Source organism: Nerophis ophidion, linkage group LG28, assembly GCF_033978795.1.
Source record: "Nerophis ophidion isolate RoL-2023_Sa linkage group LG28, RoL_Noph_v1.0, whole genome shotgun sequence".
Lineage (NCBI taxonomy): Eukaryota > Metazoa > Chordata > Actinopteri > Syngnathiformes > Syngnathidae > Nerophis > Nerophis ophidion.
In genome coordinates this window covers 3,476,596-3,503,523 of record NC_084638.1, presented here as the reverse complement: position 1 = coordinate 3,503,523, position 26,928 = coordinate 3,476,596, and the positions used below count along the sequence as shown (strand labels likewise).

Here is a 26,928-nt window from a genome sequence, read left to right as displayed (position 1 = left end):
AATACCATCCCTACCGTCAAACATGGTGGTGGTAGAATTACGCTCTGGGCCTGTTTTGCTGCCAATGGAACTGGTGCTTTACAGACAGTAAATGGGACAATGAAAAAGGAGAATTACCTCCAAATTCTTAAGGTCAACCTAAAATCATCAGCCCGGGAGGTTGGGTCTTAGGAGCAGTTGGGTGTTCCAACAGGACAATGACCCCCAAACACACGTCAAAAGTGGTACAGGAATGGCTAAATAAGGCTAGAATTAAGGTTTTAGAATGGACTTCCCATAGTCCTGACTTAAACACGGGGACAATGCTGAAGAAACAAGTCCATGTCAGAAAACCAACATATTTCGCTGAACTGCACCAATTTTGTCGAGAGGGGTGGTCAAAAAATTCAACCAGAAGCGTGTGGATGGCTACCAAAAGTGTCTTATTGCAGTAAAACTTGCCAAAGGACATGTAAGCAAATATTAACAATGCTGTATGTATACTTTTGACCCAGCAGTTTGGCTCACATTTTCAGTAGACTCATAATAAATTCATAAAAGAACCAAACTTCATGATTGTTTTTTTTGACCAACAAATATGTGCTGCAATCACTCTACCACCAAAAAATAAGAGTTGTAGAAATGATTGGAAACTCAAGACAGCCATGACATCATGTTCTTTACAAGTGTATGTAAACTTTTGACCACGACTGTATGTACGGTGTGCAACATTTTATACATCCATCCATTTTCTACCGCTTATTCCCTTTTGGGGTCACGGGAGGCGCTGGCGCCTATCTCAGCTACAATCGGGCGGAAGGCGGGGTACACCCTGGACAAGTCACCACCTCATCGCAGAGCCAACACAGATAGACAAACAACATTCACACTCACATTCAGACACTAGGGCCCATTTTTTTGTGTTGCCAATCAACCTATCCCCAGGTGCATTTTATACAGCAGACTGTAAAATTAATTTCCCTTTAAACTGATTGTAATTAGTAAACCATAATTATTTATATATCAACATAATGTATTGTACCATATGTCCCGGCAAGAAATCTGCGTTCAAAAGACTCCGGCTTATTAGTGATTCCTAGAGCTCAAAAAAAGTCTGCGGGCTATAGAGCGTTTTCCGTTCGGGCTCTAGTACTCTGGAATGCCCTCCCGGTAACAGTTCGAGATGCTACCTCAGTAGAAGCATTTAAGTCTCATCTTAAAACTCATCTGTATACTCTAGCCTTTAAATAGACCTCCTTTTTAGACCAGTTGATCTGCCGCTTCTTTTCTTGCTCCTATGTCCCCCCCTCCCTTGTGGAGGGGGGTCCGGTCCGATGACCATGGATGAAGTACTGACTGTCCAGAGTCGAGACCCAGGATGGAGCGCTCGCCTGTATCGGTTGGGGACATCTCTACGCTGCTGATCCGCTTGAGATGGTTTCCTGTGGACGGGACTCTCACTGCTGTCTTGGAGCCACTATGGATTGAACTTTCACAGTATCATGTTGGACCCGCTCGACATCCATTGCTTTCGGTCCCCTAGAGGGGGGGGGGTTGCCCACATCTGAGGTCCTCTCCAAGGTTTCTCATAGTCAGCATTGTCACTAGCGTCCCACTGGATGTGAATTCTCCCTGCCCACTGGGTGTGAGTTTTCCTTGCCCTTTTGTGGGTTCTTCCGAGGATGTTGTAGTCGTAATGATTTGTGCAGTCCTTTGAGACATTTGTGATTTGGGGCTATATAAATAAACATTGATTGATTGATTGATTTATTGTCATTGTTATTTGTTATCACAGTATGGCAACAATAACATTACATAATAATAATGATTGTATTGCTGGCCAGGAATGAGCAGTTGCTCTTTAATCATTTTTTAAACCAATTTTGAAATTCTGTGGAAAAATGGAGTTGTTGCATTTCTTTTTAAAGGGGAACATTATCACAATTTCAAAAGGGTTAAAAACAATAAAAATCAGTTCCCAGTGGCTTGTTGTATTTTTTTTTTTTTTTTTCAAAATGTTACCGGTCTCGGAATATCGCTAAATAAAGCTTTAAAGTGCCTTATTTTCGACTCTCTGCGAAGACACTGGCCATTTCTCTGTGACGTCATACAGTGCTGCCAATGTAAACAATGGGAATACCACAGCAAGATATAGCGACATTAGCTCGGATTCAAACTCGGATTTCAGCGACTTAAGCGATTCAACAGATTACGCATGTATTGAAACAGATGGTTGGAGTATGAAAATATTGAAGAAGAAACTGAGCGAATAGCTATTGACGCTATTCATAGCCATAGCTAGGGCCGAAAAGCTGCGTTAGCATCGCCGGTAAAATGTGCGGAACAAACGATCAGGACTTTCGCATCTTTTGACACTGGAGCAACTTCAATCTGTCGATGGGTAAGTGTTTGTTTCGCATTAAATGTGGGTGGAAGGAAACCTAATATAGTTGCAAATGCATCTACAGGTTATCCATACATCTCTGTCCCATGTCTGCTTTAGCACCGCCGGTAAATAGCATGTTAGCATCGATTAGCTGGCAGTCAACATCAACAAAACTCACCTTTGTGATTTCGTTGACTATCGTTGCAAATGCATTTGCAGGTTATCCATACATCTCGGTGCCATGTCTGCCTTAGCATCGCTGGTCAAATGTGGAGACACTGTGGCACATTCAATGGGGGTCTGGCGGGAGACACTTTCGCATCTTTGGGCCAGTGGTGCAACTTGAATCCCTCCCTATTAGTGTTGTTACACCCTCCGACAACACACCGTCGAGGCATGATGTCTCCAAGGTTCCAAAAAATAGTCAAAAAAACGGAAAATAACAGAGCTGAGACCCGGCGTTTGTAATGTGTTGAAAATGAAAATGGTGGGTGTTACCTCGGCGACGTCACATTTTGACGTCATCTCCCCCAGCGTGATAAACAGAAAGGCGTTTAATTCGCCAAAATTCACCCATTTAGAGTTCGGAAATCGGTTAAAAAAATAGATGGTCTTTTTTCTGCACCATCAAGGTATATATTGACGCTTGCATAGGTCTGCTGATAATGTTCCCCTTTAATAAACCCTAGTCGCCCCAACCTTAAATGTTTAGAGTATGTTTTGAGAAGAAAGCCAACCATGAAAACTTATAATTTTCCATCCATCCATCCATCCATTTTCTGCCGCTTGTCCGGTTCGGGGTCGCAGGAGCCTATCTCAGCTGCATTCGGGCGGAAGGCGGGGTACACCCTGGACAAGTCGCAGGGAAACTTATAATTTTGCTGAACTAACGCAATGAGACCATTAAACTATGAATTCTGATAAATGCAGTGCAACATATAAGAACAGTATATTGATAATTGTCTTCCTACAGACATTGTATTTTGCTATCGAATTTAGATGAGATAAATTAGATAATTTCCCACATCACACCAGACTGTATCTCGCGGCACAGTGGTTGAAAAACACCGACAATGTAATCAATCAATCAATCAATCAATGTTTACTTATATAGCCCTAAATCACTAGTGTCTCAAAGGGCTGCACAAACCACCACGACATCCTCGGTAGGAAAACTCACACCCAGTGGGACGTCGGTGACAATAATGACTATGAGAACCTTAGAGAGGAGGAAAGCAATGGATGTCGAGCGGATCTAACATGATACTGTGAAAGTTCAATCCACAATGGATCCAACACAGTCGCGAGAGTCCAGTCCAAAGAGGATCCAACACAGCAGCGAGAGTCCCGTTCACAGCGGAGCCAGCAGGAAACCATCCCAAGCGGAGGCGGACCAGCAGCGCAGAGATGTCCCCAGCCGATACACAGGCGAGCAATACATGGCCACCGGATCGGATCGGACCGGACCCCCTCCACACGGGAGAGTGGGACATAGAAGAAAAAGAAAAGAAACGGCAGATCAACTGGTCTAAAAAGGGAGTCCATTTAAAGGCTAGAGTATACAAATGAGTTTTAAGATGAAACTTAAATGCTTCTACTGAGGTAGCATCTCGAACTGTTACTGGGAGGGCATTCCAGAGTACTGGAGCCCGAACGGAAAATGCTCTTTAGCCCGCAGACTTTTTTTGGGCTTTGGGAATCACTAATAAGCCGGAGTCCTTTGAACGCAGATTTCTTGCCGGGACATACTTTGTATAACAAAATCTGCATTGTGTTACTATTGTTATCTTATCATGAGTTAGTTGCAACTCAACTTTTATTAAATGGAGACAAGGAAATGACATTGACTTCTTTGTTCTTTCATACATTAAAACATAAAAAAATATATATTACATCTCAACATAGAAAGCGGGAAATTAAAATGTTTGCATGAAAAAAAAAAAAAACATTTTGGAACTCCGCGGTCACAAACAAGAGATTTGTTTCCCCGGACACCAATGGGATGTCGTTTTCTGTCTACAGACAAAACACATGTGCGACACTCCCAAGTTCTGACTTACCATTTTTGGCCCGAACCGTGTGGGAGATTTTTGCCTTGCCGTGTCCTGTGCTGTCAACGTGCCTGTTGACAGGACTCTCATCTGAGCGCCGCAGCATCTTATTAGGGGGCGTCGACTCGGACGAGCCATCCCGCACCTTGTCATAACGGTGAAGGCTGCTGGACTGGCTCTTTGGCTGAGATTTGTGGGTCTGGAAAGTAGAAATATGGCGTAAATACATTATGTTGGAGGTCTGAGGTCTATTGTTGAGTAAGGGGTGAAAAACAGAATAACCTATGGCAGGGGTCACCAACCTTTTTGAAACCAAGAGCTACTTCTTGGGTTAATGCGAAGGGCTACCAGTTTGATACACACTTAAATACATTGCCAGAAATTTGCTCAATTTACCTTTAATAAATAAATCTATAAATATATATATATATATATATAAAAAATGGGTATTTCTGTCTGTCATTCCGTCGTACATTTTTTTTCCTTTTACGGAAGGTTTTTTGTAGAGAATAAATGATGAAAAAAAAACCTAATTGAACGGTTTAAAAGAGGAGAAAAGACGAAAAAAATGAAGTTTATCTTCAATTTCGACCCTTTAAAATTCTAATTTCAACCGAAAAAAAATGAGGAAAAAAACTAGCTAATTTGAATCTTTTTGAAAAAATTTAAAAAATAATTTATGGAACATCATTAGTAATTTTTCCTAATTAAGATTAATTTTACAATTTTGATGACATGTTTTAAATAGGTTAAAATCCAATCTGCACTTTGTTAGAATATATAACAAATTGGACCAAACTATATTTCTAACAAAGACAAATCATTATTTCTTCTAGATTTTCCAGAACAACAATTTTAAAAAGGAATTCAAAAGACTTTGAAATAAGATTTAAATTTGATTCTACAGATTTTGTAGATTTGCCAGAATATTTTTGGGGAATTTTAATCATAATAAGTTTGAAGAAATATCTCACAAATATTCTTTGTCGAAAAACAGAAGCGAAAATGAAGTATTAAATTAAAATGTATTTATTATTCTTTACAATGGGGCGGTATAGCTCGGTTGGTAGAGTGGCCGTGCCAGCAATTTGAGGGTTGCAGGTTCGATTCCCGCTTCTGCCATCCTAGTCACTGCCGTTGTGTCCTTGGGCAAGACACTTTACCCACGTGCTCCCAGTGCCACCCACACTGGTTTAAATGTAACTTAGATATTGGGTTTCACTATGTAAAGCGCTTTGAGTCATTAGAGAAAAGCGCTATATGAATATAATTCACTTCACAATTCACTTCACTACAATAAAATAAAATAAAAATACTTGAACATTGATTTCAATTGTCAGGAAAGAAGAGGAAGGAATTCAAAAAGTAAAATGGTATATGTGTTTAAAAATCCTAAAATTATTTTTAAGGTTGTATTTTTTCTCTAAAATTGTCTTTCTGAAAGTTATAAGAAGCAAAGTAAAAAAAATTATGAATTTATTTAAACAAGTGAAGACCAAGTCTTTCAAATATTTTCTTGGATTTTCAAATTTCTATTTGAGTTTTGTCTCTCTTAGAATTAAAAATGTCCAGCAAAACGAGACCAGCTTGCTAGTAAATAAATACAATTTAAAAAATAGAGGCAGCTCACTGGTAAGTGCTGCTATTTGAGCTATTTTTAGAACAGGCCAGTGGCCGACTCATCTGGTCCTTACGGGCAACCTGGTGCCCGTAAGGACCGCGTTGGTGACCCCTGACCTGGGATTGCCGTACTAATAGTAGGTATGTGTGTATTTGCCGCTGGCTGGATAACCGCAGTGGTCACTCGTCGTGCAATCTGAGTACAAACCAAACCCTTGTTTTCACAGTTCACCACAAAGCTCTCACAAAAATTTGGCAAGTTTACGCAACAAAACTCCTCCGCAAAAACATCTCTGGTTAGTGAAATGTTCATTGAACTCCCTATTATAACATAAATTGTGCATTTATCTGTGAGTCTGCCAAATATATTTTAAAATAATCAATTCACACAATGATTTTTTTTGTTACTCACAAGTTGAGTCCGACCAGCCATGTTTACTCAAATTTTCCATCACTTCTAAAGCTAATTTCATGAATCATTTGCAAATACACCGTAACTGTGAAACCTCTTTTTTTCCCCCGTTTCTTTCCAATGATTCAAACCTTTAAAAACAGGGTAAATATTAGGAAAAATACGACATATTTACCAGGAAAGATCACATCTAACATCTTGAGCCCCATTTACCTTGTATTGAAGAAGTTGACCATACTTTGGTATATGCCTGGGCAACATGGCTTTTTTTAATATCTTAATATTTTTAGGCCATATTGCGATACACGATATATATCTCGATATTTTGCCTTAGCCCTGAATGAACACTTGATACATATAATCAAAGCAGTATGATTATATGTGTCTACATTAATACAATCTTGTTCATACTGCATTAATATATGCTCCTTTCAAACTTTCATGCAGAGAAGGAAATCACAACTAAGTAAATTGACCAAAACTGTATTTATTAAACAGTTAAACTGACAGTTGACAGGTAGAAAACAAAGATGCTAAACTGACAGTCAACAGGTAGAAAACAGATGCTAAACTGACAGTTGAAAGGTAGAAAACAAAGATGCTAAACTGATAGTTGACAGGTAGAAAACAAAAATAGTAAAATGACAGTTGAAAGGTAGAACAAAGATGCTAAATTGACAGTTGACAGGTAGAAAACAAAGATGATTAACTGATAGTTGACAGGTAGAAAACAAATATGCTAAACTAACAGGTGACAGGTAGAAAATAAAGATGCTAAATTGACAGTTGACAGGCAGAAAACAAAGATGCTAAACGGACAGTTGACAGGTAGTAAAAAAAGATGCTAAATTGTCAGTTGACAGGGAGAAAACAAAGCTGCTAAATTCACAGTTGACAGGGAGAAAACAAAGATGCTAAACTGACAGTTGACAGGTAGAAAACAAAGATGCTAAACTGACAGTTGACAGGTAGAAAACAAAGATGCTAAACTGACAGTTGACGGGTAGAAAACAGATGCTAAACTGACAGTTGACAGGTAGAAAACAAAGATGCCAAACTGACCGTTGAAGGGTAGAAAACAAAGATGATGAATTCACAGTCGACAGGTAGAAAACCAAGATGCTAATTTCACAGTCGACAGGTAGAAAACAAAGATGCTAAACTGACAGTCAACAGGTAGAAAACAGATGCTAAACTCACAGTTGAAAGGTAGAAAACAAAGATGCAAAACTGACAGTTGACAGGTAGAAAACAAAAATAGTAAAATGACAGTTGAAAGGTAGAACAAAGATGCTAAATCGACAGTTGACAGGTAGAAAACAAAGAAGATAAACTGACAGTTGACAGGTAGAAAACAGATGCTAAACTGACAGTTGACAGGTAGAAAACAAAGATGATAAACTGACAGTTGACAGGTAGAAAACAAAGAAGCTAAACTGACAGTCGACAGGTAGAAAACAGATGCTAAACTGACAGTTGACAGGTAGAAAATAAAGATGCTGAATTGACAGTTGACAGACAGAAAACAAAGATGCTAAACGGACAGTTGACAAGTAGGAAAAAAAGATGCTAAACTGTCAATTGGGATGGCGTGGCGCAGTGGAAGACTGGCCGTGCGCAACCCGAGGGTCCCTGGTTCAAATCCCACCTAGTACCAACCTCGTCACGTCCGTTGTGTCCTGAGCAAGACACTTCACCCTTGCTCCTGATGGGTGCTGGTGGGCGCCTTGCATGGCAGCTCCCTCCATCAGTGTGTGAATGTGTGTGTGAATGGGTAAATGTGGAAGTAGTGTCAAAGCGCTTTGAGTACCTTGAAGGTAGAAAAGCGCTATACAAGTACAACCCATTTATTTATTTATTTATTAGCAGGTGACTCTTCAAATGATGCCACATATTAGCAGTAACGCTACTTTTGGTAGTGCCCCACACTTGACAAATTAAAGTTGTCTATTCGACATCTTCCCGCTTGAAGCCGAACCACCGCTGCTGTTTTTTGGGGGAATTAATTCTTCATTTGTTACCAGATTCGCACTTTCTTTCTCTCGTATTGCCACTCGCACAGCTCCTCTAGCATCACAGCTAACGTTACCCATGCTGCTACCTCTCTGCTCCGGAGGGCGTATACGTATGTGACGTATGACGTGGGAGTATGTGACGTGTGTAAGAAGGTGCGCTTGTTTTATGGCTCCATGAGAATGAAAGACAAGAAAGAGTGAAGAAGAGCCTGTAGTGTAATGCCCGCAGCTAAAAGCAACTGCGTGAGGACGTGTACTCGAATATCACGATATAATCATGTTCTATATCGCACAGAGGCAAACCCCTACTTTGGTGCATTTGCACCATAACTTTCTTAATATTTATCACTGAAAAAATGTACTAACACTACTGAAATCGTCTTTCCATAATACTGGTTTCATGTAAAGCAGGGGTGTCCAAACCTTTTCCACTGAGGGCCGCACACTGAAAAATCAAAGCAAGCGGGGGCCGTTTTGATTTTTTTTTATTTTAAAAACCAATACAATATATGTACAAAAAATATACATTTGGGCCTCCACTCAGGATTGATCCCAGGGACCCTAAAGGGTTTTGGTCAAAAAAATATAAAAAATGTGTCATTATTCAGTATTATTATTATTTTTATTATTATTCAAGGTTTAAATCTCTAGATCAACATTAGGTCTGTCTGTCAAAAAACGTTATTAAAGATTTAAGTTGTACGCTCTTTTTGTCAAAGAAAACCCCAGTTTTTTAATGGAAAAAAACACAAATTATGTAATATTTTCACCCAATAAAATTTTTAAGTGGAATATTTGAGATTATATAATAATTAGTCTTAAAAAGGTCAATAACTCAAAACAACAAACAATATTTTACAGCAAAACACTATATTTTACAGTCAAACACTGTATATTTGACAGTAAAAACACTATTTTACAGCTAAACATTGTATTCTACAATAAAACAATATTTTACACAGTAAAAAACTATATTTTTACAGTAAAAACACCATATTATACAATTTAAAACTATTTATTTTACAGTAAAAACACTATATTATACAATTTGATTCCACTATGTAAAGCGCTTTGAGTCAATAGAGAAAAAGAGCTATATAAATACAATTCACTTCACTTCATTTTAATTCATTATTATTATTTCTTTTTTTAGCAATACACTTAAAAAAAAATTACACAATTATTGGGGATCCAAAAGGCTCCTACTCATTAAAGTGTTAAAAAATTAATTATACATTTTATTAACTGTTTACTTTTAACACAATAACCTCCAGATCAACTTCACATTATAAGTTTTATTGTTGTTTATGTTTGTGTTTGTTTTAGGCCCTTTTTAGAAAGAAAAAACGCCTACTTTTTTATATAGCAAACACAAAATATGCAACATTTTCCCCAAACAATATCTCAAAGTGGAATATTTGGTGTGACGTTATTGGAGCCTTGAATAGGTCAATAATTCATAATGTCATTCATTTTGATTCATTATTTTTTTTTAAAGAAAGAAACAGCCTGCATGGCAGCTTTGTGTTATTAGAGTCAACATTGCAACATTTTATTGTTACATTTAACCTGTTGGCCATTTTATAACACTTATGTTTTTTGTTTTTTTTAAATAGTATTTTTACAATGTGCTGTGGGGCCGTTAAAAAATTACCTGTGGGCCGCAAATAAAAATTTTGGACACCCCTGATGTAAAGCAATCAAAAATGGGACTCTCTCTATTATGCAAAATTGACGTTTCTTACCTACTGGTACCTGCTGTTGTGTATTTGGAATCTGAATTAAGTCCTGAAAATGTGCAATAAAGCCATTGAGGTATTGTGAAAATATTTATAAAACAAACGTGTCTTCCTTCATACTTCTTGGTAACGAGCTGTTCGGAATTTGCCCCGTAAGTGATGTTTTTACCCTTAGCGACGTCAAGGGATTATCCATATATGGTACAAATGTACCCAAATGTCTTTGGGCGGGTCCGCCATCATAGTAAGACATCTTAGTCAACGGTAAATGGGTTATACTTGTATAGCGCTTTTCTACCTTCAAGGTACTCAAAGTGCTTTGACACTATTTCCACATTCACGTATTCATACACTGATGGCGGGAGCTGCCATGCAAGGCCCTAACCACGACCCATCAGGAGCAAGGGTGAAGTGTCTTGCTCAAGGACACAACAGACTTGACAGAGTTGGTAGTAGGTGGGGATCGAACCAGGAAACCTCAGGTTGCCGGTACAGCAACGCTGTCCCCAATAAAAGGGTCCTTCATTTGCTCCATCCTCTTGTTGTGGGGCAGACTGGCTCGTACGAGCACGTGCATCCGCTGCTTTAGCTATTTCTAATACTAAATACCGTACAGCTTGAACTCAAACGGTGAGTAAACTCGCTATGGAAGCGCCAAAACCCTACAACAAAGAAGGCGGGGAGAAGACGCTACCGAATTCGAGCCGCGTAACTGATGGTGCGTTCCATTTACCTCGAAAGTTGGAAATCGGAGCTTGGAATGACGTCACTGCCGAGTTGTGAGCACTCCAGTTAGGAGGTGGGGAATCAAGACGGCCACATTGGTTGTTTTTTTGCCATTTTTACAACTTTTATCCGCAAATGGAGCTTTTTAACGAAAGTGATACATTTAAGATGTACTTTTGCGTGAATAGGTTAAAAACTTTTGAAGGGTGGCCATTTGACGAAGACTGCACCTGCACACCGGAAAACATGGCAAAGGCTGGCTTCATTTACACGCCTGTCGACAACAGCCCAGATGTTGCCACGTGTTTCTTCTGCCTCAAGGAGTTGGAGGGCTGGGAGCCGGACGATGACCCACAGAAAGAGCACAAATCGCATTCACCCTCGTGTCACTTCTTGGCCCTGAAGAAGAAAGTAGAGGAGCTGCCTTTGAACGAGTTCTTGAAGCTCCACCAGGCGAGGCACAAGCGCCTCATCAGCAAAAACTGTAACGAGGCCGTCGACAAGTTTGAGGTGGCTGCAAGATTGGTGAAATCGGAAATTCTCAAGATGGAAATGGGCAAATAAGACATTGGGGACGGCGTGGCGCAGTGGGAGAGTGGCCGTGCACAACCCGAGGGTCCCTGGTTCAATTCCCACCTAGTACCAACTTCGTCACGTCCGTTGTGTCCTGAGCGAGACACTTCACCCTTGCTCCTGATGGGTGCTGGTTGGCGCCTTGCATGGCAGCTCCCTCCATCAGTGTGTGAATGTGTGTGTGAATGGGTAAATGTGGAAGTAGTGTCAAAGCGCTTTGAGTACCTTGAAGGTAGAAAAGCGCTATACAAGTACAACCCATTTATCATTTATTTATTTATCCACAAAAGCTATTTTTGCACATTAACAACTTATGGGAAAATATGCACTGTTTCGCAACCTTAAAGAGAAAACACAGACGCTATTGCTGGCAATGTAGAACGTATGTACCGCACAAAATAAATGTAGCTACAGTAACGTTACCATATGTAAACGTTCAACAATAGATTGTTTATGTCTGATTCAGTGCGGCAAAATTGCTAAAAGCAGGTATTATATAAGCGTACATTATTGTTTATACCCAGAGCAGCCATTTTTGAAGCCAATTCGACGTTTTCCAAGTCGGAAATGTGACCAGGGGGTCTTCCAGTTGAAATTCCATTTAGGAACTTGTAAATTCTGACTTTTAACGCACCATTAACAGTGTCAGTAAGCGACATTTTGACCAAAGAACCACCATTACATGTTATGTAGACCACAAGGAAGTGTTTGAAATGTAGAATAATATGACGTCTTTGGGAAAGTTATCGCATTTTTAACAAGATCACACCTAAAATCTTGAGCCTCATTGACTTTGTATTAAAGAAGTATTTCCACCATAACTCTTTTAATATTTATCCCAGGAAAATGATACTTACACTACTGGATTCATCTTTACAAGACCTGTCCTATACTATTGGTTGGATGTCAATTTTAATGTTACACACATACCTATCACCACTCAAATCAAATGTGTTCACAAATATTAATGAGTGAGATTTATAGTTAGGTTGGCTGGTTTATTTCGAGCATTACATCATTTTTGTATTCTCATTCCTCTTTACATGTCCAAAAAAGGGTAGGAAGAAGTAAAGCTTATTTAATTCTACCCATTTCCAATTCGTAGCACTTACTAGAGTTGGAAATTCTGGACTCCTCACAATTCAGAAGATACTATTTGATTAAAAAACGATTATTGACATCTTTAATTTACATACAGTACAGGCCAAAAGTTTGCACACACCTTCTCATTCCATGCATTTTCTTTATTTTCATGACTATTTACATTGTAGATTGTAACTGAAGGCATCAAAACTATGAACTAACACATGTGGAATTGGACTTAGAGACTTAGACTTCCTTTATTGTCATTCAAATTTGAACTTTAAAGTACAGATAGGAACGACATTTTGTTGCATTAGCTCGTTGTAGTGCAGGATAAAAGAGCAATAAGGTGCAGATATAAATAGATTTACTGTACAGATAAATATATTGCTCTTTTGCATATGCATCCCCGTTTATGGATGCATGTAATATTGTCTTCATATTCCAACGAGTTGTATACTTAAAGGTGACAACTGAAAACACGTTTTATATTCTACTGTCTTAAAAATTGCCACCCTTTGCTCTGATTGTTGTTTTGCACACTCTCGATGAGTTTCAAGAGGTAGTCACCTGAAATGGTTTCCACTTCACAGGTGTAATAGTTTTGATGCCTTCAGTGACAATTTACAATGTAAATAAACGCATTGAAATGAGAATGTGTGTCCAAACATTTTGGCCTGGACTGTACATTGTTTCTGTTTTACATTTCTTTTCCTTTCACCAAATAGGCGTGTATTGCTAGCAACTTTTAAAAACAATGCATTGGTTTAAAGGCCTACTGAAAGCCACCACGCAGTCTGATAGTTTATATATCAATGATGAAATATTAACATTCCAACACATGCCAATATGGCCTTTTTAGTTTACTAAATTACAATTTTAAATTTCCCGGGAGTTTCGTCTTGAAAACGTCGCGTAATGATGACGTGTACGCAAGACGTCATGCGTTTTTAGGAGGTATGAGCGCTACGTAAACACACAGCTAAATGTCGTCTGCTTTAACGGCATAATTACACAGTTTTTTGGACATCTGTGTTGCTGAATCTTTTGCAATTTGTTCAATTAATATTGGAGAAGTCACAGTGGAACGATGGAGTTGGGAAGCTTTAGCCTTTAGCCACACAAACACACGGTGATTCCTTGTTTAAAATTCCCGGAGCTGAAACTTTCCTATGGATCGGAGCGCGGTCAAGCAGACGTGGATCCCAACCGAATGCCAACCAGCAGGTTTTTCGGTGAGAAAACTGTGGTTAAAAAGTCGGTTCTTACCGGAGAAAAGCTGAGCTTGTGCCGTCCATGAAGCTGCCGTCGACTCCCCTGAGACACTGCCCGTCAACACACCCGTGGAGACACCCTTCCGACTATCAGGTACTATTAAACTCACTAAAACACTCGCAACACAATAGAAAGATAAATGATTTCCCAGTACTATCCTAGTAAATGTGTTTAAAAACATCGGTATCCGTCCCAATGCAATCGCGTTGTTTTGTTTTTTTTAACCATGTTTATATTTTTATTTTTTATAGTCCGTCGCGATCAATATCCTCAAACACGAATCTTTCATCCTTGCTCAAATTAATGGGGAAATTATCGTTTTCTCAGTCCGGATAGCACTTTTTTGTTGGAGGCTCCCGTTAAAAACAATGTGAATATGTGAGGAGCCCCCACACTTGTGACATCATCGTCTGCGACTTCCGGTAGAGGCAGGGCTTTTTTCTTAACACCAACAGTTGCAAACTTTATCGTGGATGTTCTCTACTAAATCCTTTCAGCAAAAATATGGCAATATCGCGAAATGATCAAGTATGACACATAGAATGGACCTGCTGTCCCCGTTTAAATAAGAACATCTCATTTCAGTCGGCCTTTAAGAAACAGTCTAATTCATTCCCATCAAATCTTTTAAATTAAAGGAAATTAAACTGCAACAAAAGAGCCCTGGTCGGATCTCTCGATGAGGTAGTTGTCGGAACTGCCGTCACTACTTTATTTACGATAATTAATTATGATAGTGATCTTTTTACCTTTACTAATGGATCTTATAATGTCCAAATTGCGATGCACCTAAAAATCTAGCGCCTATTAAAACAAATATAGTCACTTCTCCGTTTCATGTCTGTCATAATTCACATCAATATATGGTTCTCGTCCGGAAAAGGGTGGAGTGCTATCTCCACGTTGGGAAGGAGACCCTGCCCCGAGTGGAGGAGTTCAAGTAACTCGGGGTCTTGTTCACGAATGGGGGAAGAGCAGATTGTGAGATCGACAGGCGGTTCGGTGCGGCGTCTTCAGTAATGCGGACGCTGTATCCATCCGTTGTGGTGAAGAAGGAGCTGAGCCGGAAGGCAAAGCTCTCAATTTACCGAACCGATCTACGTTCCCATCCTCACCAATGGTCATAAACTTTGGGTTATGACCGAAAGGACAAGATCACGGGTACAAGCGACCAAAATGAGTTTTCTCCACCGGGTGGCGGGGCTCTCCTTTAGAGATAGGGGACGATCGGGACGATCTCAAAGTAAGAGGAGCCAGATGAAGTGGTTCGGGCATCTGGTCAGCGACCGGTAGGAGGCCTCGGGGAAGACCCAGGACATGTGGGGCGACACTTGGGGCGGCATGGGGTAGTGGGTAGAGCGGCCGTGCCAAAAACCTGAGGGTTGTAGGTTCGCTTCCCACCTATGGACATCCAAATCGCTGCCGTTGTGTCCTTGGGCAGGACACTTCACCTTTGCCCCCGGTGCCGCTCACACTGGTGAATGAATGATGAATGAATGATTGGTGGTGGTCGGAGGGGTCGTAGGCGCAAACTGGCAGCCACGCTTCCGTCAGTCTACCCCAGGGCAGCTGTGGCTACAGCTGTAGCTTACCACCACCAGGTGTGAATGAATGATGGGTTCCCACTTCTCTGTGAGCACTTTTTGAGTATCTAACAATAGAAAAGCGCGATATAAATCTAATCCATTATTATTATTATTATTATTATATTATATGTCGGGAAGACGACATGTTGAAGTGGATGGGGAGAGTGAAGTCTAGGCTTTCCTGCTTAGGCTGCTGCCCCCCGCGACCCAACCTCGGATAAGCGGGAGAAGATGGATGGATGGATGGATATTCTAAATACAGCAGTTCTCTTAATAGTTTGGCCCCCACCTCTACTCCACCCGGACGTTACATACCGTTCCCCACAGGTCTATGTGCTGAGCCCTCTTCACCTACAGTCCGACCCAGAACAACAACCTCACAGTGAAGTTCGCAGATGACACTATAGTTGTCGGACTAATCTCAAAGGGGGACGAGGCAGCCTACAGAGAGGAGGTCCGGAAGTTGGTAGACTGGTGCCCAGAGAACAACCTTGCTCTGAACACTAAGAAAACTAAGGATATTGTCGTCGGCTTCAGGAAATACAGGACCGACCTAGCCCCCCCTCTACATCAAGAGTGAGTGTGTGGAGAGGGTCCACACTTTCCAGTTTCTTGGCGTCCTTATCTCTGACAACACCTTCCAGGCAGATAACACTACTGCCATCACTAAGACGGCTTAGCAGCCGCTGCACTTCCTGAGGGTCCTCAAGAAGTACAACCTGCTGCTGACCTTCTACCGCTCATCCATTGAGAGGCCTGCTGACATACTGCATCCCAGCATGGTACGGTAGCTGCACCACTGCAGACAGGGAGAGGCTCCAGAGAGTGGTAAAGGCAGCACAGCGGATCATCGGCCGCCCTCTGCCCTCCCTGACAAGACATTTACACCTCCCGTTGCCTCAGCAGAGCTACGATTGTTACCAAGGACAGCTCCCACCCTGGCTCTGACTTGCTCGACCTGCTGCCCTCAGGAAGGCGCTACAGGGTCATCAGGTCCAAGACAAACAGACTCAGGAACAGTTTTTCCCTTAAAGCCATAACCACGGTAAACTCTCATAGGCACTGATTTTATAGTTTAGCACCTCTTTGTTTACTTTCCACAATCTGAATGTTTCTGTATATATGTAGGGCTGGGCGACATATCAAATATACTCTATATATATATATATATATATATATATATATATATATATATGAGTATACTTATAGTATATTCGGGTCTGTCTCTGCGATATAGAACATGACTATATCGTGATATTCGAGTATACGTCATCACGCAGTTGCTTTTAGCTGCGGGCATTACACTACAGGCTCTTCTCACTCGTTATTGTCTCTCCTTCTCACAGAGACATGAAACAAGCGCACCTTCTTACATACGTCACATACCAGTCAGCAGACAGGTAAATATGTTTTGCATATTTGTAGACTCTCGCACTGTTTTTATCTCATTCTACCTGTGTATAGTGACAATAAAAGGCATACAAAGCCCTATATATGTATATTTATTTCTGTAAACAACACATTTTAAATATTTGTTCTCAGGACCGAACTGCGCACCTTACCTCCTTTTGCACTATTTTTCTTACTATGTTTTGCATATTTGTAGACTCTCGCACTGAATTAACTTCATTGTACCTGAGTATAGTGACAATACAAGGCATAAACAGCCCTAAATATATATGTATAGAGTATATTTGTTCCTGTAAACAACACATCCTGAAAATTTCTCCTCAGGACCGGACTGTGCACCTTACCTCCTTGTGCACTATTTTTCTTTCTATGTTTTGCATATTTGTAGACTCTCGCACTGTTTTTATCTCATTGTACCTGAGTATAGTGAAAATAAAAGGCATACACAGCCCTATATATGTATATTTATTTCTGTAAACAACACATTTTAAATATTTGTTCTCAGGACCGAACTGCGCACCTTACCCCCTTTTGCACTATTTTTCTTTCTATGTTTTGCATATTTGTAGACTCTCGCACTGTTTTTATCTCATTGTACCTGAGTATAGTGAAAATAAAAGGCATACACAGCCCTATATATGTATATTTATTTCTGTAAACAACACATTTTAAATATTTGTTCTCCGGACCGAACTGCGCACCTTACCTCCTTTTGCACTATTTTTCTTTCTATGTTTTGCATATTTGTAGACTCTCGCACTGTTTTTATCTCATTGTACCGGAGTATAGTGAAAATAAAAGGCATATACAGCCCTTTATATGTATATTTATTTCTGTAAACAACACATTTTAAATATTTGTTCTCAGGACCGAACTGCGCACCTTACCTCCTTTTGCACTATTTTTCTTACTATGTTTTGCATATTTGTAGACTCTCGCACTGAATTAACTTCATTGTACCTGAGTATAGTGACAATAAAAGGCATACACAGCCCTAAATATATATGTATAGAGTATATTTATTCCTGTAAACAACACATTCTGAACATTCGTCCTGAGGACCGGACTGTGCACCTTACCTCCTTGTGCACTATTTTTCTTTCTATGTTTTGCATATTTGTAGACTCTCGCACTGTTTTTATCTCATTGTACCTGTGTATAGTGAAAATAAAAGGCATATACAGCCCTTTATATGTATATTTATTTCTGTAAACAACACATTTTAAATATTTGTTCTCAGAACCGGACTGTGCACCTTACCTCCTTTTGCACTATTTTTCTTACTATGTTTTGCATATTTGTACACTCTCGCACTGAATTAACTTCATTGTACCTGAGTATAGTGACAATAAAAGGCATACACAGCCCTATATATGTATATTTATTTCTGTAAACAACACATTTTAAATATTTGTTCTCAGGACCGAACTGCGCACCTTACCTCCTTTTGCACTATTTTTCTTACTATGTTTTGCATATTTGTAGACTCTCGCACTGAATTAACTTCATTGTACCTGAGTATAATGACAATAAAAGGCATACACAGCCCTAAATATATATGTATACAGTATATTTATTCCTGTAAACAACACATTCTGAACATTCGTCCTCAGGACCGGACTGTGCACCTTACCTCCTTGTGCACTATTTTTCTTTCTATGTTTTGCATATTTGTAGACTCTCGCACTGTTTTTATCTCATTGTACCTGAGTATAGTGAAAATAAAAGGCATACACAGCCCTATATATGTATATTTATTTCTGTAAACAACACATTTTAAATATTTGTTCTCAGGACCGAACTGCGCACCTTACCTCCTTTTGCACTATTTTTCTTACTATGTTTTGCATATTTGTAGACTCTCGCACTGAATTAACTTCATTGTACCTGAGTATAATGACAATAAAAGGCATACACAGCCCTAAATATATATGTATACAGTATATTTATTCCTGTAAACAACACATTCTGAACATTCGTCCTCAGGACCGGACTGTGCACCTTACCTCCTTGTGCACTATTTTTCTTTCTATGTTTTGCATATTTGTAGACTCTCGCACTGTTTTTATCTCATTGTACCTGAGTATAGTGAAAATAAAAGGCATACACAGCCCTATATATGTATATTTATTTCTGTAAACAACACATTTTAAATATTTGTTCTCAGGACCGAACTGCGCACCTTACCTCCTTTTGCACTATTTTTCTTACTATGTTTTGCATATTTGTAGACTCTCGCACGGAATTAACTTCATTGTACCTGAGTATAATGACAATAAAAGGCATACACAGCCCTATATATGTTCATAGGATATTTATTTCTGTAAACAACACATTTTAAATATTTGTTCTCAGAACCGAACTGTGCACCTTACCTCCTTGTGCACTATTTTTCTTTCTATGTTTTGCATATTTGTAGACTCTCGCACTGTTTTTATCTCATTGTACCTGAGTATAGTGAAAATAAAACGCATACACAGCCCTATATATGTATATTTATTTCTGTAAACAACACATTTTAAATATTTGTTCTCAGAACCGAACTGTGCACCTTACCTCCTTGTGCACTATTTTTCTTTCTATGTTTTGCATATTTGTAGACTCTCGCACTAAATTAACTTCATTGTACCTGAGTATAGTGACAATAAAAGGCATACACAGCCCTATATATGTATATATGTTCATAGGATATTTATTTCTGTAAACAACACATTTTAAATATTTGTTCTCAGAACCGAACTGCGCACCTTACCCCCTTTTGCACTATTTTTCTTTCTATGTTTTGCATATTTGTAGACTCTCGCACTGAATTAACTTCATTGTACCTGAGTATAGTGACAATAAAAGGCATACACAGCCCTAAATATATAAGTATACAGTATATTTGTTCCTGTAAACAACACATTCTGAAAATTTGTCCTCAGGACCGGACTGCGCACCTTACCTCCTTTTGCACTATTTTTCTTACTATGTTTTGCATATTTGTAGACTCTCACACTGTTTTTATCTCATTGTACCTGAGTATAGTGAAAATAAAAGGCATACACAGCCCTATATATGTATATTTATTTCTGTAAACAACACATTTTAAATATTTGTTCTCAGGACCGAACTGCGCACCTTACCCCATTTTGCACTATTTTTCTTACTATGTTTTGCATATTTGTAGACTCTCGCACTGAATTAACTTCATTGTACCTGAGTATAGTGACAATAAAAGGCATACACAGCCCTAAATATATAAGTATACAGTATATTTATTCCTGTAAACAACACATTCTGAACATTCGTCCTCAGGACCGGACTGTGCACCATACCTCCTTTTGCACTATTTTTCTTTCTATGTTTTGCATATTTGTAGACTCTCGCGCTGTTTTTATCTCATTGTACCTGAGTATAGTGAAAATAAAAGGCATACACAGCCCTATATATGTATATTTATTTCTGTAAACAACACATTTTAAATATTTGTTCTCAGGACCGAACTGCGCACCTTACCCCCTTTTGCACTATTTTTCTTTCTATGTTTTGCATATTTGTAGACTCTCGCACTGAATTAACTTCATTGTACCTGAGTATAATGACAATAAAAGGCATACACGGCCCTAAATATATATGTATAGAGTATATTTGTTCCTGTAAACAACACATTCTGAACATTTGTTCTCAGGACCGGACTGTGCACCTTACCCCCTTTTGCACTATTTTTCTTTCTATGTTTTGCATATTTGTAGACTCTCGCACTGAATTAACTTCATTGTACCTGTGTATAGTGACAATAAAAGGCATACACAGCCCTAAATATATATGTATACAGTATATTTATTCCTGTAAACACATTCTGAACATTCGTCCTCAGGACCGGACTGTGCACCTTACCTCCTTTTGTACTATTTTTCTTTTTATGTTTTGCATATTTGTAGACTCTCACACTGTTTTTATCTCATTGTACCTGAGTATAGTGACAATAAAGGGCATACACAGCCCTATATATATATATTTATTTCTGTAAACAACACATTTTAAATATTTGTTCTCAGAACCGAACTGCGCACCTTACCTCCTTTTGCACTATTTTTCTTTCTATGTTTTACATATTTGTAGACTCTCGCACTGAATTAACTTCATTCTACCTGAGTATAGTGACAATAAAAGGCATACACAGCCCTAAATATATAAGTATACAGTATATTTGTTCCTGTAAACAACACATTCTGAAAATTTGTCCCCAGGACCGGACTGCGCACCTTACCTCCTTTTGCACTATTTTTCTTACTATGTTTTGCATATTTGTAGACTCTCGCACTGTTTTTATCTCATTGTACCGGAGTATAGTGACAATAAAAGGCATACACAGCCCTATATATGTATATTTATTTCTGTAAACAACACATTTTAAATATTTGTTCTCAGAACCGAACTGCGCACCTTACCTCCTTTTGCACTATTTTTCTTTCTATGTTTTGCATATTTGTAGACTCTCGCACTGAATTAACTTCATTCTACCTGAGTATAGTGACAATAAAAGGCATACACAGCCCTAAATATACAAGTATACAGTATATTTGTTCCTGTAAACAACGCATTCTGAACATTCGTCCTGAGGACCAGACTGTGCACCTTACCTCCTTGTGCACTATTTTTCTTTCTATGTTTTGCATATTTCTAGACTCTCGCACTGTTTTTATCTCATTGTACCTGAGTATAGTGAAAATAAAAGGCATACACAGCCCTATATATGTATATTTATTTCTGTAAACAACACATTTTAAATATTTGTTCTCAGGACCGAACTGCGCACCTTACCTCCTTTTGCACTATTTTTCTTACTATGTTTTGCATATTTGTAGACTCTCGCACTGAATTAACTTCATTGTACCTGAGTATAGTGACAATAAAAGGCATACACAGCCCTAAATATATATGTATACAGTATATTTGTTCCTGTAAACAACACATTCTGAACATTCGTCCTCAGGACCGGACGGACTGTGCACCTTACCCCCTTTTGCACTATTTTTCTTTCTATGTTTTGCATATTTGTAGACTCTCGCACTGAATTAACTTCATTGTACCTGAGTATAGTGAAAATAAAAGGCATACACAGCCCTATATATGTATATTTATTTCTGTAAACAACACATTTTAAATATTTGTTCTCAGGACCGAACTGCGCACCTTACCTCCTTTTGCACTATTTTTCTTACTATGTTTTACATATTTGTAGACTCTCGCACTGAATTAACTTCATTCTACCTGAGTATAGTGACAATAAAACGCATACACAGCCCTAAATATATATGTATAGAGTATATTTGTTCCTGTAAACAACACATTCTGAAAATTTGTCCTCAGGACCGGACTGTGCACCTTACCTCCTTGTGCACTATTTTTATTTCTATGTTTTGCATATTTGTAGACTCTCGCACTGTTTTTATCTCATTGTACCGGAGTATAGTGAAAATAAAAGGCATACACAGCCCTATATATGTATATTTATTTCTGTAAACAACACATTTTAAATATTTGTTCTCAGGACCGAACTGCGCACCTTACCCCCTTTTGCACTATTTTTCTTACTATGTTTTGCATATTTGTAGACTCTCGCACTGAATTAACTTCATTGTACCTGAGTATAATGACAATAAAAGGAATACACAGCCCTAAATATATAAGTATACAGTATATTTGTTCCTGTAAACAACACATTCTGAAAATTTGTCCTCAGGACCGGACTGTGCACCTTACCTCCTTTTGCACTATTTTTCTTTCTATGTTTTGCATATTTGTAGACTCTCGCGCTGTTTTTATCTCATTGTACCTGTGTATAGTGACAATAAAAGGCATACACAGCCCTATATATGTATATTTATTTCTGTAAACAACACATTTTAAATATTTGTTCTCAGAACCGAACTGCGCACCTTACCTCCTTTTGCACTATTTTTCTTACTATGTTTTGCATATTTGTAGACTCTCGCACTGAATTAACTTCATTGTACCTGAGTATAGTGACAATAAAAGGCATACACAGCCCTAAATATATAAGTATACAGTATATTTGTTCCTGTAAACAACACATTCTGAAAATTTGTCCTCAGGACCGGACTGTGCACCTTACCTCCTTTTGCACTATTTTTCTTTTTATGTTTTGCATATTTGTAGACTCTCACACTGTTTTTATCTCATTGTACCTGAGTATAGTGAAAATAAAAGGCATACACAGCCCTATATATGTATATTTATTTCTGTAAACAACACATTTTAAATATTTGTTCTCAGGACCGAACTGCGCACCTTACCTCCTTTTGCACTATTTTTCTTACTATGTTTACATATTTGTAGACTCTCACACTGAATTAACTTCATTGTACCTGAGTATAGTGACAATAAAAGGCATACACAGCCCTAAATATATATGTATACAGTATATTTGTTCCTGTAAACAACACATTCTGAACATTCGTCCTCAGGACCGAACTGCGCACCTTACCTCCTTGTGCACTATTTTTATTTCTATGTTTTGCATATTTGTAGACTCTCGCACTGTTTTTATCTCATTGTACCTGAGTATAGTGACAATAAAAGGCATACACAGCCCTATATATGTATATTTATTTCTGTAAACAACACATTTTAAATATTTGTTCTCAGGACCGAACTGCGCACCTTACCTCCTTTTGCACTATTTTTCTTTCTATGTTTTGCATATTTGTAGACTCTCGCACTGTTTTTATCTCATTGTACCTGAGTATTGTGAAAATAAAAGGCATACAAAGCCCTATATATGTATATATGTTTATAGGATATTTATTTCTGTAAACAACACATTTTAAATATTTGTTCTCAGGACCGAACTGTGCACCTTACCTCCTTTTGCACTATTTTTCTTACTATGTTTTGCATATTTGTAGACTCTCGCACTGAATTAACTTCATTGTACCTGAGTATAGTGACAATAAAAGGCATACACAGCCCTACATATATAAGTATACAGTATATTTGTTCCTGTAAACAACACATTCTGAAAATTCGTCCTGAGGACCGGACTGTGCACCTTACCTCCTTGTGCACTATTTTTCTTTCTATGTTTTGCATATTTGTAGACTCTCGCACTGTTTTTATCTCATTGTACCGGAGTATAGTGACAATAAAAGGCATACACAGTCCTAAATATATATGTATAGAGTATATTTGTTCCTGTAAACAACACATTCTGAACATTCGTCCTGAGGACCGGACTGTGCACCTTACCTCCTTTTGCACTATTTTTCTTTCTATGTTTTGCATATTTGTAGACTCTCGCACTGAATTAACTTCATTGTACCTGAGTATAGTGACAATAAAAGGCATACACAGCTCTAAATATATATGTATACAGTATATTTATTCCTGTAAACAACACATTCTGAACATTCGTCCTCAGGACCGGACTGCGCACCTTACCTCCTTGTGCACTATTTTTCTTTCTATATTTTGCATATTTGTAGACTCTCGCACTGTTTTTATCTCATTGTACCTGAGTATAGTGAAAATAAAAGGCATACACAGCCCTATATATGTATATTTATTTCTGTAAACAACACATTTTAAATATTTGTTCTCAGAACCGAACTGCGCACCTTACCTCCTTTTGCACTATTTTTCTTACTATGTTTTGCATATTTGTAGACTCTCGCACTGAATTAACTTCATTCTACCAGAGTATAGTGAAACTAAAAGGCATACACAGCCCTATATATGTATATTTATTTCTGTAAACAACACATTTTAAATATTTGTTCTCAGGACCGAACTGCGCACCTTACCCCCTTTTGCACTATTTTTCTTTCTATGTTTTGCATATTTGTAGACTCTCACACTGAAGTAACTTCATTGTACCTGAGTATAGTGACAATAAAAGGCATACACGGCCCTAAATATATAAGTATACAGTATATTTATTCCTGTAAACACATTCTGAACATTCGTCCTCAGGACCGGACTGTGCACCTTACCTCCTTTTGCACTATTTTTCTTTCTATGTTTTGCATATTTGTAGACTCTCACACTCTTTTTATCTCATTGTACCTGTGTATAGTGAAAATAAAAGGCATACACAGCCCTATATATGTATATTTATTTCTGTAAACAACACATTTAAAATATTTGTTCTCAGAACCGAACTGTGCACCTTACCTCCTTTTGTACTATTTTTCTTTCTATGTTTTCCATATTTGTAGACTCTCACACTGTTTTTATCTCACTGTACCTGTATATAGTGAAAATAAAAGGCATACACAGCCCTATATATGTATATTTATTTCTGTAGACACATTTTAAATATTTGTTCTCAGGACCGAACTGTGCACCTTACCTCCTTTTGCACTATTTTTCTTTCTATGTTTTGCATATTTGTAGACTCTCGCGCTGTTTTTATCTCATTGTACCTGAGTATACTGAAAATAAAAGGCATACACAGCCCTATATATGTATATTTATTTCTGTAAACAACACATTTTAAATATTTGTTCTCAGAACCGAACTGTGCACCTTACCTCCTTTTGCACTATTTTTCTTTCTATGTTTTGCATATTTGTAGACTCTCGCACTGTTTTTATCTCACTGTACCTGTATATAGTGAAAATAAAAGGCATACACAGCCCTATATATGTATATTTATTTCTGTAGACACATTTTAAATATTTGTTCTCAGGACCGAACTGTGCACCTTACCTCCTTTTGCACTATTTTTCTTTCTATGTTTTGCATATTTGTAGACTCTCGCACTGTTTTTATCTCATTGTACCGGAGTATAGTGAAAATAAAAGGCATACACAGCCCTATATATGTATATTTATTTCTGTAAACAACACATTTTAAATATTTGTTCTCAGGACCGAACTGCGCACCTTACCTCCTTGTGCACTATTTTTCTTTCTATGTTTTCCATATTTGTAGACTCTCACACTGTTTTTATCTCATTGTACCGGAGTATAGTGACAATAAAAGGCATTCTATTCTATTCTAAAGAGATAGTTGGGAGTTTAAAAAACACATTATTGATTGGAAAGGGGGGGGAAATAAAAGTAAAGAATACCTGATAGGATTGTGAATCCCTTCTGTCGGTGCACCTACGAAGAAAAAAAAAACACATTATCAAAGATGACCAAGCAATAAGTATTCATTTTTAACAATTGTTGCTGAAATGTTTCGTGAAGTGATAATTAGCGCTGTTGACGTTTAGCTAACGGGTGAAAAAAAATGATGTTAGCATTGTTAGCAAATGGTTAGCATTTAGCAGCTAACTGCTAACAGAAAACCCCGACTTGGGTTCCAATGTATTTGAAGTGTTTAAAATGTTAAAATTCTGCATTTACCCATCACTGACTCTTGCTGGTTTCCTCGCATACATCACCATCAAGGCCGTGGTGATGTGTGCGTGTATTTATGTGTTAGCGAGGGGGGGGAAGAGGGGGGGGGGGGGCTTATGGCCTCCTGACTGCTCTTTCCTTTTATTCCCTCTCCTCCTCCTCCAAGCTTCCCGGACTTGACTTTCTCCCGAGCGAACAACAACCTTACAAGCAGCACGACATTACGGGTGGCGTGGACTTAATGTAGACGCGGTGGAAGCGAGGCTTGGGCCGATGTCGCCAAGGCTGGAAGGCGAGCGGCGGTGTGACGGGGAGGAAACGAAGAAGGCGGAAAGCGCGGTGTTTGGCTGAAGCGAGTTCCGTTTGTTTCTTTTCAGATTAAGATTGTCACTGCGCTACACCGGGGTTACGATTCCGTGGGTGGAATTCGAATGAGTCATGGAATGACTATCATAAAGTGTAGGCAGTGACGTGTAATCATTCGCGAACAGTTTTCTGTGATGACGTTGCACGGCCGAAAGGACTTGTTTTATTTTGAAAAATGAGATAGCGTTTCCGGGCTGCGCGGCACTGTCATTGGGTGGAATGACGTAGCTAAAAGGGAAGCTCGTATGATGCCTCTGTTTATTCTACTGTATGGGACACACCCACGATTTATATTGTTATTTTTATTTTATAAACCTTTATAATATGCAACCTGCACATACAATTTTTTTTCTA

General features: G+C 38.5%; 2 protein-coding genes across 4 annotated transcripts in view; one reads left to right on the top strand and one right to left on the bottom strand.

Moving 5' to 3' along the window:
- The window catches only part of LOC133545635 (WW domain-containing adapter protein with coiled-coil-like), a 79,113-nt gene extending 52,547 nt beyond the window's left edge, over positions 1-26,566 (bottom strand). Inside the window, exons 1-3 of one of the 3 annotated variants that reach the window (XM_061891395.1) lie at positions 26,215-26,566; positions 25,935-25,968; positions 4,426-4,615 (exon numbers count right to left, since the gene is read on the bottom strand). In XM_061891395.1, the coding sequence (XP_061747379.1) occupies positions 4,426-4,615; positions 25,935-25,968; positions 26,215-26,255 (265 nt within the window). In that variant the 5' untranslated portion in view covers positions 26,256-26,566. Of the gene's footprint in view, positions 1-4,425; positions 4,616-11,158; positions 11,450-25,934; positions 25,969-26,214 lie in introns of those variants that run through there. The other 2 variants (XM_061891393.1, XM_061891394.1) reach the window with 2 other exon arrangements.
- LOC133545636 (baculoviral IAP repeat-containing protein 5.2-like) lies at positions 11,033-11,771 on the top strand. The gene has a single exon (XM_061891396.1). It carries the CDS (start codon positions 11,064-11,066, stop codon positions 11,490-11,492), a length of 429 nt encoding a protein of 142 aa, XP_061747380.1. The 5' UTR covers positions 11,033-11,063; the 3' UTR covers positions 11,493-11,771.
- Positions 26,567-26,928: the final 362 nt, after the last annotated feature.

Excerpts from the sequence above, each read along its gene's own strand:
- LOC133545636 (XM_061891396.1), top strand. The coding sequence starts at position 11,064 with ATGGAGCTTTTTAACGAAAGTGATACATTTAAGATGTACTTTTGCGTG.